At 36.8% G+C, this 10,509-nt stretch overlaps 1 protein-coding gene across 1 annotated transcript; it reads left to right on the top strand.

Moving 5' to 3' along the window:
* The first annotated feature begins 8,758 nt into the window (after positions 1-8,758).
* Positions 8,759-10,161, top strand: LOC122026489 (mitogen-activated protein kinase 4-like). Its single transcript, XM_042585231.1, has 3 exons — positions 8,759-8,943; positions 9,130-9,373; positions 9,481-10,161. The coding sequence occupies exons 1-3, from the start codon at positions 8,759-8,761 to the stop codon at positions 10,159-10,161; spliced, it is 1,110 nt and encodes a 369-aa protein (XP_042441165.1).
* The last annotated feature ends 348 nt before the right edge of the window (positions 10,162-10,509 follow it).

Raw genomic sequence — 10,509 nt, 5'->3', positions numbered from 1 at the left:
TAAAGGAAATGTTGGAAAAATTCACAACAAGATCTAAAAATTTAGATTTAATTCTAAATAACCAAAAGACATGCTATAATAAAACCGGACTTGGATATAAGTCAAACTCAAACAAAACCTTTAAATCATTATTAACCCAACACAAAGCAACTAAACAAGCTCGGGTCCCGAAAGCGTGCTTAACCACGCAAGTAGGACTTAATCAATTCTATATACCTAAAGATAAAATACATTATATAAACTTGAATAAATCAGATCAAAAACTAAAATATAAATTTAACTTAAAATCAAAATTCAAAACTCAACAAAATTTAGATTATCACCAAGTTGATTATAACTATAAAAAGAATCGACACAAACCCAAAATCTAAATTAATGGCAAACAATTCAGGGGGAGGCTCCAGAATAGCTGGCACCTCCAAAACTAACCTACCCGATAGGGTAACCCAAAACAAATTAACCCGGCAGGGTAATTAGGATTAGTTAAAAAGAGACCAAGTTTAACTTGAATCGTGGTAATGGTGAAATTTTTGGATGATAGTACGTTAGGGAAACTTGGGCATCGCATGTCTAGAAAGATATGGCTTCGATCTGGTGCATTTGGCCAAGTGGAACTGACCGAAGCTACCCTTAAACGAATCCTAACCAGTTAGATCAAGATTTAGTACTAAGTTCCGTGGATAGGACTATTCGGAAAATCTCGAAAGGTTGGTTACTTCTAATGATGTCCTTGTGACTCACCAAGCTTAGAAGTTTATCCGAAGAATGCCTATTTGTGGAAACCAAAGCTAAGTCTGAATCTAACACTAGTTAAACCAAAACTCTATAATCAAACCAATTTCATCTCACAAAACCATAGGTTTCCCTGATTAATAATATAGATCGGGTGAGATGAATAAGACTTAAAAATTATTTAAATTTTAAAATTTTAAACTTAAATTAATTTCAAAATTTAATCTTTAAATTAATTTCAAAATTTTAATTTTAAAACTTAAATTAATTTCAAAATTTAATTTTAAACTTAAATTAATTTCAAAATTTAATCTTTAAATTAATTTCAAAATTTAATTTTAAACTTAAATTAATTTCAAAATTTAATCTTTAAATTAATTTCAAAATTTAATTTTAAACTTAAATTAATTTAAAAAAAATTTTAAACTCAAGTTATTTTCAAAATTCAAAAATTAACTTCAAAATTTTAAACTTAAATTAATTTCAAAATTTCAAAATTAAGATATTTACTTAATGATTGATTAAAAATTGATAAACTAAGACTAACATAAAAATCCTACTTGTTGTAGGAAACCAAGTGGATTTTGGACAGTGGTTGCTCCAAACATATGACTGGAGATCACACCAAGTTCACTCAATTAACCTACAAAAGCCTAGGAACAGTTGCCTTTGGAAACAACGGTAAACTCAAGGTAATTGGTATAGGTAATATTGAATTAAAAATAGATTTCATAATTACAAATGTTCTACTTGTTGAAAATTTTAAATACAATCTTCTGAGCATAAGTCAATTATGTGACACTAGGTATAAGGTAAAATTTCTATCCATAGAATGTTTGATCAAACATCTAGATAATCCAACTATAAGCCTAAAAGGCTTTAGAAAAGACAATATCTATGCCATTAACTTAACCACTTCTTCAGTCAAGTGTTATTTAACACAAAAAGAAGAAACCTGGCTATGGCATCGAAGAATGTCACACACACATTTCAGAAACATAAGTAAATTAAATGGTCTAGTTAGAGGCTTACCAAAATTACCTAACTTAGATTTAACAATATGTAATGCTTGTCAACAAGGCAAACAAACAAAATCTACCCACAAACCAATTAATGAATCCCAAACCAACTCAGTCCTAGAACTTTTACACTTAGACCTATTTGACTCCCATGGAGTTAAATCAATAAATGGAAGTCTATACTGTTTAGTTATAATAGATGACTATTCTAGGTTCACTTGGGTCAAATTCTTAAAAAATAAAGATGAAACCTTTGAATTTTTTTCAAATTTCTGCAAGCAAATTGAAAATGAAAAAGGCATAAAAATTAAAAGAATCAGAAGTGATAATGGAGGAGAATTTAAAAATCATAATTTTGATAAATTTTGCCTTGAAAATGGCTACCATCATGAATTTTCTTGCCCTAAGACTCCCCAACAAAATGGAATTGTAGAAAGGAAAAATAGAACTTTACTTGAAGCATCTAGAACTATGCTAAATGAATACAACTTACCTAAATATTTTTGGGCAAAAGCTGTTAGTACAGCCTGCTATGTACAAAACCGAACAACACTAAACAAAAACCACAATAAAATATTTTTTGAAATATTTTACAACAAACAACCTAATGTAAAACACTTTAAGGTATTTGGTTGCCCAGCCTTTATCCTAAATACTAGAGAACACTTAGGCAAATTCACTTCCAAAATAGAAAATGGAATTTTTCTAGGGTACTCTCTGAATAGCAGAGGCTACAGAATTTATAATAAAGTTACCTTAAGAATTGAGGAAACCACCAATGTAAAATTCAAAGAATCCAATCAAAACCTAGAACAAGCCCAACCTCAACCAGTTGACCCTGGTCACGAACATATCAATTTTGAAGGAACAAACCAAACCCAAAATCATGAAGAAGAAGAACAACTACAAGAAAGTCAACCTTCTAGAACCATAAGAGTCAACCCAAACCATCCTACTGATCAAATAATTGGTGACCCAGACCTTAGGGTCCAAACCAGGTCATCTTTCAGAAACCTAAGTCAAATCTCGTTAATCTCAAATATTGAACCCAAAACTGTAGCTGAATCCCTACTTGACCCAGACTGGGTCATAGCTATGCAAGAAGAATTAGCTCAATTTGAGCGCAATGAAGTTTGGGACCTAGTACCTCCACCTAACGATAAGAAAATAATAGAAACCAAATGGGTATTTAGAAACAAGTTAAGTGAAACCGGAGAAATTACTAGAAACAAGGCCAAGTTAGTTGCCAAAGGGTTCAGTCAAGTTGAAGGACTTGACTATGATGAAACTTATGCCCCGGTAGCTAGACTAGAGTCCATTAGAATGTTACTAAGCTATGCAACCCATAAAGGATTCAAACTATACCAAATGGATGTCAAGTCTGCCTTTCTTAATGGATTGATAAAAGAAGAAGTTTATGTAGGTCAGCCACCAGGTTTTGAAAGCCTAGAACACCCTGATTATGTCTACAAATTAAAAAAGGCATTATATGGACTTAAACAGGCACCTAGGGCATGGTATGAAAGACTAACCTCTTACTTAATCTCTAAAGGGTTCAACCAAGGTCAAGTTGACCCAACACTATTTGTGAAATCAATAAAAGAAGATATTTTTATAGCTCAAATTTATGTAGATGATATCATCTTTGGTTCAACAAACTCAGAGTTTTTAAACGAATTTACAAACCTAATGGAACACGAATTCGAAATGAGTCTGGTAGGAAAATTAACTTATTTTCTAGGGTTACAAGTCAAACAAACAAATGAAGGAAATTATATCTATCAACAAAAATATACTAAGGAGTTACTTAGAAAATTTGGAATGGAAAATACTAAAGAAATAAAAACACCTATGGCCGTAAACACAATCCTAGATGATGATCCTAATGGGAAATCTGTAGACTTAAAACATTATCGGAGCGCAATAGGTAGTCTACTTTACTTAACTGCAAGCCGACCTGACATTTTATTTGCAGTTAGTATGTGTGCTCGATACCAAACCTGTGCTAAAGAATCTCATTTGACTCAAGTCAAAAGAATCTTTAGATACCTCAAGGGAACCACAAATGTAGGAATTTGGTATCCTAGGACCAACAACTTTGAATTAATAGGATATTCTGACTCAGATTATGCCGGATGCAAATTAGACCGCAAAAGCACAAGTGGTGGATGCCAACTACTTGGTCCATCCCTTGTCAGCTGGTTTAGTAGAAAGCAACACTGTGTTGCACTATCTACAACTGAGTCAGAATACATAGCTATAGGCGAATGTGTTGCACAATTATTATGGATGATGCATACTCTAAAAGATTTCAACTTAAATATCACAAATGTAAAAGTATTAATTGACAATATAAGTTCAATTAACTTAACCAAGAATCCTGTGCATCATTCAAGAACCAAACATATTGAAATTAGGCACCACTTTATCAGGGATTATGTTACTAAAGGTGATATTGAACTCAAGTACATTGAGTCCAAATCAAATTTAGCTGGCATTTTTACAAAACCACTCCCTGAAAGTGAATTTAGCAACTTACGACGACAATTAGGGATGTGCTCAATAGACTAGGAAATTTCAAAAATACTTTCAAAAATGATTTTATCAAATTATAGGTTAAACTTGTTTGTTTTTAAAACTTTCCATTTTTAGATTTTCAAAAACAGTTTTGGCCTTAGACTAGTTTTACATCCTTAGAAAGCATGTACCCATAGGACTAGTTTTTGAGCATCTCACCAACACCCTAGGATTACCTTGCTTGTGTTTGACAAACATAGAAAGGGGTGAGATGCATAGGCCAACTGTCTAGACTTAAGATGCTTATTTCAGTGCATCAGCATAAGTCTGGACGTTAAATACAAATCAGATATTAATCAGATTAAAGTTCATCAGTCAAGTCAAACACTGACTGATTATAATTAACTTAATCTGACTAACCTAGTGAAAGCTACTATCTTCTGATAGTTAGTTAGTACCTAATTGGTTAGACAGCTGGTTAGAGGTAGGTATCAAATTCAGGGGGAGAAATATAACTATTTAGTTTTCCAAATTGAATTTTAAACTTAATTTTGAAAATCAAAGTTTAAAAACAACTTGTTTAAAATTATAAAATTCTTTTAACTCACAATTTTTTTTCTAGTCTTTGAAAACTGACCTTTTCAAGTATTTTAAACCATGGTTTTTGAATCTAATACCTTTTTGAAAATTTGATTTTGGAAAACAAATTTTACAAACACATTCTAAAAATATGATCTTACTTTTACCAAACTCCTTTGACAACTGAAAGTAAAGATTTAAATTAGACTTAACTTTACTTTGAAAAATGGTACTGAATCTAGTCCTTAAAACTTGAGTTTGACAATTTAATTTTCCTTGATTTTGAAAATTGAATCTTTTACAAACTTAGTGTTGAAAAATAAATCAGTTTTGAAAATTATATTTTCTCAAACTTAGTTTTGAAAATTTGGTGTTAAAAACTTATGTTTGAAACTTGAGACCTTATACACTTATGATTGAAAATTAGACAATCTACACTTAGCAATTTTTCAAAAGCTAAAGAACAAATGCGTTAAACAAGTTTTCAAAAAACTTTAAACTCCCCCAAAGTCAAATTGTTTTTTCTTGGTTTTAAAGATTGTACTGTTATCCTTGAATTTTGAACCAAACTCAGTTATTTTTCATGATTAGGTAACTTAAACACTATGCTTGTTTACCCTTGTTTTTTTTTATGAATGCCAAAGGGGGAGAAGGGTTAGGTGGTTAAGTTAGCTAAACCAAATTGAAAACACAAACTACCTTAAACCACACAAATGCATGACTTTAAATTTGTGCATATGCTTTCACTAACTTAACCAGGTTGTCATTCCATCAAAAAGGGGGAGATTGTTGGTGCGGGTAGCACTAACGGTCTAACCCAGGTTTTGATGAATGACAAGTAGGTTAAGTTAGTTGTGTTGTTGTCTGACACTTTGATCAAGTGTGCAGGAAAAGTCCAGCTAGGTCGACGGGCTGACCGGATAGCTGGCGAGAAGTCCAAGCGGGTCGACGGGCCGACCGGACGCTTGGCGAGAAGTCCAGCTAGGTCGACGGGCTGATCGGATAGCTGGCGAGAAGTCCAAGCGGGTCGACGGGCTGACCGGACGCTTGGCGAGAAGTCCAGACGGGTCGACGGGCTGACCGGACGTCTGGCAGGTAAGTGAGGTAAGTCACTGGAGGGGAGTGACTGCGAGGACGCGTTCCTGGGAAGGGAACATTAGGCGTCGATCCGGCTTAGATCCATTTCGGATATCTAAGTCGAGATCGTGACTAGATTCCGGTCTCGGAAAGACGGAATCTAAGTCATACTCTGAATGCTAATTTTTATTACTGAGCGTATCTATAAAAATGTACTAACAAACTGTGCTGCAGGGTTTATTTGCCTCGGACTAACACTGTTTTGCAGGTAGGAAACAGTGGGGGTCCGGGCGCCCGGAATGGCTCCGGGCGCCCGGAAGGGATCCGGGCGCCCGGAGGCAAATTTTATCCCCAGGACGACGTTGACACTTGGAGCATGCTGGTTGGGAGTGTTACGTCACATTCCAGGCGCCCGGAGGGGATCCAGGCGCCCGGAGTAGCATATAAAAGAAGCCCCAGGCAGGAGCTTCAAATCATCAGTCTTCTGAGAACTCTGAGTCCAATCACTCTGCTGCTCTGCGCTCCAACGACGTTCACAAAGCTCCGACGACTCACTCCGGCTCTTCGTTTAATTTATTGTTTGTCGGTTAGCTTTGTTTTCTTTCTTTTCATTAGCAATATTTGTACGTAAACTGTAATTATCCGAATTGCTAGTGAATTGCCCAACGAAAGTACTCAAGGAGTACGGGCCTTCGAGTAGGAGTCGTCACAGGCTCCGAACGAAGTAAAAATCAACAGTGTTCATCTCTTTACTTCTTTACATTTCCGCTGCGTTTTAACTCGAGATTTTCGAATCGATATTCACCCCCCCTCTATCGAATCCAACGGTCTTACACCTTTGACTTAGGACTACCACATCCCCTTGACTTATGACTGCCACGTTCCCTTGACTTCTGATTGTCACGTCCCTTTGACTCCGAACTGGCACGCCTTATCGGACCCCACCATCACGCACTGTATCACATGATTAATTTAATTACCTTAATAATCGTGACAATGGTGAGGCCATTGGTCGGTAGCGATGAAAACAAAGGGAAGAGATTCCACGCGAATGAGTAGGGACGACTTCGACATGAGCACGCGAGGACAACAGGAACGTTTACTCACGATGGCTTGTAGAGATTTCTGGCATCTCCAGCTGAGGCGGAGGCCGACGTGATGACCGAATAAGAAGACGATGCATCCTTGATGTTCGTGTGGGCAGAGAATTGCGCCGATGATTAGGCGTACATGATCAACATCACCAGCGCCGACCCAACAGAGAAACAAAGGTTTAGAAGTTCGACCAAGGATCAGTTGAACGTCTATAGATAGTGATCCGATGGTAACGTTGGGGCACTCAGGTCATTTGTTTGGATGATAGATCTGAGACTGACTACAGTAGGCCTTCTCAATCTGCTTTAGGGTCAGCTTTGCACCTTCTTTGTCAGAAGGCAGGCATAGAACGACGTAGTGGTCAGTGACCTCATTATAAGACTAAGGGCGGAGGGAGGGTGGAGGCAGCGACGACATTGTGGTGGGGCACGGAGAATTAGCCAATAGGTTGACGGTGGGAGGCGATGGCCGAGGTGAGGTGGGGTCTCGGAAGAATGGAGACAACCGTGTCGGCTTGATGGAGCAACGCGGTGTGAGGAGCTCATAATCACAAATGGGTTGCCATGACGAAATTTCAAACCTTAAGAAAATGTTAAAAGTGTAGAGGGAAAAGTGGTTTAACCTATTCAAATTTATTATTTTAATATTATAAATTTTATTTAGAGATTTATTACGAAATAAAATGTTCTTTAACATGTGAAGTCTAAAAACGATATTTATCAATTTTATTATACAAATTAATTATTGTATATAAAAATGATGACCCTAAAATTTCATTTTATAATCTCCTAAATTTATCTATGTAATTTTTTAAAAATTTAATAAAAAATTTTAAAAGTACAAAAAAAAGTTAATTTACAATATTTAGCTTATAAAGAATATTTAATTTACGATCTTTACAAAGGCACAGCGTAATTTTAACCTTAAATCCTAAATTAAAGTAAATAATAATAATTTTTTAATCAAACTAAATTTAACTGAACCAGATCAATAAAAAAAATTTAATTATTCAATTAAGTATTTCATATAAAAGTGATGACTCTGAAAACTCATTTTAAAAAATTCATTTTATAATCTCCTAAATTTATCCATGTAATTTTTTAAAATTTTAATAAAAAATTTTAAAAGTACAAAAAAAAAGTTAATAAAAAAATTATAAAATATAAAAAATGTCGCGGTCACTGAAAGTGGAGTTCGGAAACGAAGCCTATTTAAACACATGCAATCGAATCCATATTTTACCCACCTTCCTCGACTCCATTCGACTCCATCGCCGCCGCCGCCGTTCCACTTGTCTTCCTGCCCACGGTCGGACCATCCCGACTCGCTGCCGCCGTAACCAGTAAGTCGACTACTCTCCTTGCCATGAGACAGATGTGTGTGCGTTAATAGTTAAAGAAACATGCGATTTGACCGTTTCAATCGTATTCTTGATCCTCCCCATCATCGAACATGTTTCTTGTTCCGTTCTTTGCAAAGGCATATGTAAAAAGAGATCCAGAGAACGCAACGAATGTAAAAAAGAAAAGAATAATCCAGTTCTTGGATCATCACGTGTTCTTGTTCTGTTATTTCTTGGTGTTCTTGGTATATATTCTTGAAAACCCTAGTCGTTAGACTTTAATTATATCTATGACTTTAATTAAAGTCGTTCGACTTTAATTATATATATTCTTGAAAACCCTAATCTCTGACTTAATTTCTGCTAATATTTTGTTGTTTTAATTGGATTACAGGCCATGGCTATGCTATCAAATAATCCCCCCGCCGATTTCGGGAACAAAGAAGAAATGAGATCTTACACCATCTCAAACACACTTTTCGAGATCGATGCCAAGTATGTGCCTATGAAGCTCCTTGGAGAAGGCGCTTATGGCGTCGTTTGCTCATCCATCAACCGCGAAACAAGCGAGAACGTCGCCATTAAGAAAATGAGTAAATCTTGCTGGCCAGAATCTGGCCAGCTAGAAATCCCTATCTCCCAATTAAAATGCATGCATGGACATGCATATAATTAATGCGGCCATATGAAATTACTAAAATACCCATGCATATGCATGCATGCATATATTCTAGCTGGCCAGATTCTGGCCGTTTAGCAATACCCAAAAAAGAAAATAAGGAATGTCTTCGAAGATCGCATCGATGCGCTGAGGACTCTTCGGGAGATGAAGCTTTTGGGGAAAATCAAGCACGAAAACGTCATTGAGATGAAGGATATCATGCTGCCTTCCACCAAGAGATCATTCGTCGACGTTTATCTTGTCTTTGAGCTCATGGATACTGATCTGGGGCAAATCATCAGATCACCTCAGCCACTTTCCGACGAGCAGTGTCAATGCTTCATTTTTCAGGTATGAATTATATAACAACGAAATTAAAGTAGAAGAATCACATTCAATATTAATTACATGCATGTTGCCTAAGGTACAATGAATTTAATTATTATTTGTGAATGCAGTTGCTTCGAGGACTGAAATATCTCCACTCGGCGAACGTAATTCACAGGGACTTGAAGCCAGGGAACCTTCTGGTCAACAGTGATTGTGAACTTAAGATTGGCGATTTCGGACTGGCTCGCACTAAAAGTCCGAGGGGTGAAGGAATGAACGGCTACGTCGTCACGCGTTGGTATCGTGCGCCGGAGTTGCTCGTTTGCTCTGATAGCTACGACGCTGCTATTGATATGTGGTCAGTTGGATGCATCTTCGCTGCGATACTCGGGCGCAAACCTCTCTTTCCGGGCACTGACAGTGCCCACCAGCTCGAGCTCATTCTCAACACTCTCGGCGTTAACCATGATGCTGCTGATTTCGACTTCGTCACTTACCAGCCAATTCGAGACTACATCGACTCGCTCCCGGATAGTCCAGGCGTTCCCTTCGCCAGTATGTTCCCCGATGCCAATCCACTGGCCGTCGACTTGCTGAAGAAGTTGCTCGTTTTTAATCCGGCAAAGAGAATCAATGCTACGGAGGCATTAGAACACCCTTATATGGCTCAGTTGTATGACCCTCTGCTCGACCCCGCTGCCAAGGGCCCCATTGATCTTGGCTTCGATGATGAACTCGGGGAAGACATGATCAGAGAGATGATATGGGAGGAGACGCTCTGCTATCGCCCAGGAAAAGCTGCTCTCTGACTCTGACCGTTTGCATATCTTGACAGAAGGGAAGACTTGAGGCTAGCTGTTTTATGTATGTATTTAGCACACAGCTGTGCCACAACGTAGTTTTTGTGGCTACCTTTTTTCTTTCCTTTTCTTTTGACATGAATTTGTCGAACAATTGTAAAAAGAGACAGTCGAATACAAGAACATTTTATTTACTGACATGAAGGGAAAGGAAATTGGGAATAATTGTAATCAAGCTATCAATACATTCTCTGAAAAAAAAAAATGAACAGAGAGCATTTTGAACAAGCTTTTAATCCTTACAAAAAAGCTTGAAATCTTGAATGCAAGTGCCGAACGGCAAGCAGTTGGGGGTTC

The sequence above is a fragment of the Zingiber officinale genome, chromosome 10A, assembly GCF_018446385.1.
Source record: "Zingiber officinale cultivar Zhangliang chromosome 10A, Zo_v1.1, whole genome shotgun sequence".
Lineage (NCBI taxonomy): Eukaryota > Viridiplantae > Streptophyta > Magnoliopsida > Zingiberales > Zingiberaceae > Zingiber > Zingiber officinale.
The sequence above is the reverse complement of the archived record's forward strand: the minus strand, read 5'-3'. Positions and strand labels throughout refer to the sequence as shown.

Bases quoted from the DNA above. Each gene is read 5' to 3' on its own strand.
- LOC122026489 (XM_042585231.1), top strand. From the start codon at position 8,759: ATGGCTATGCTATCAAATAATCCCCCCGCCGATTTCGGGAACAAAGAA. The intron at 8,944-9,129 runs TAAGAAAATGAG...GCAATACCCAAA, and splicing joins ACAAGCGAGAACGTCGCCAT to AAAGAAAATAAGGAATGTCT. The intron at 9,374-9,480 runs GTATGAATTATA...TTGTGAATGCAG, and splicing joins GTCAATGCTTCATTTTTCAG to TTGCTTCGAGGACTGAAATA.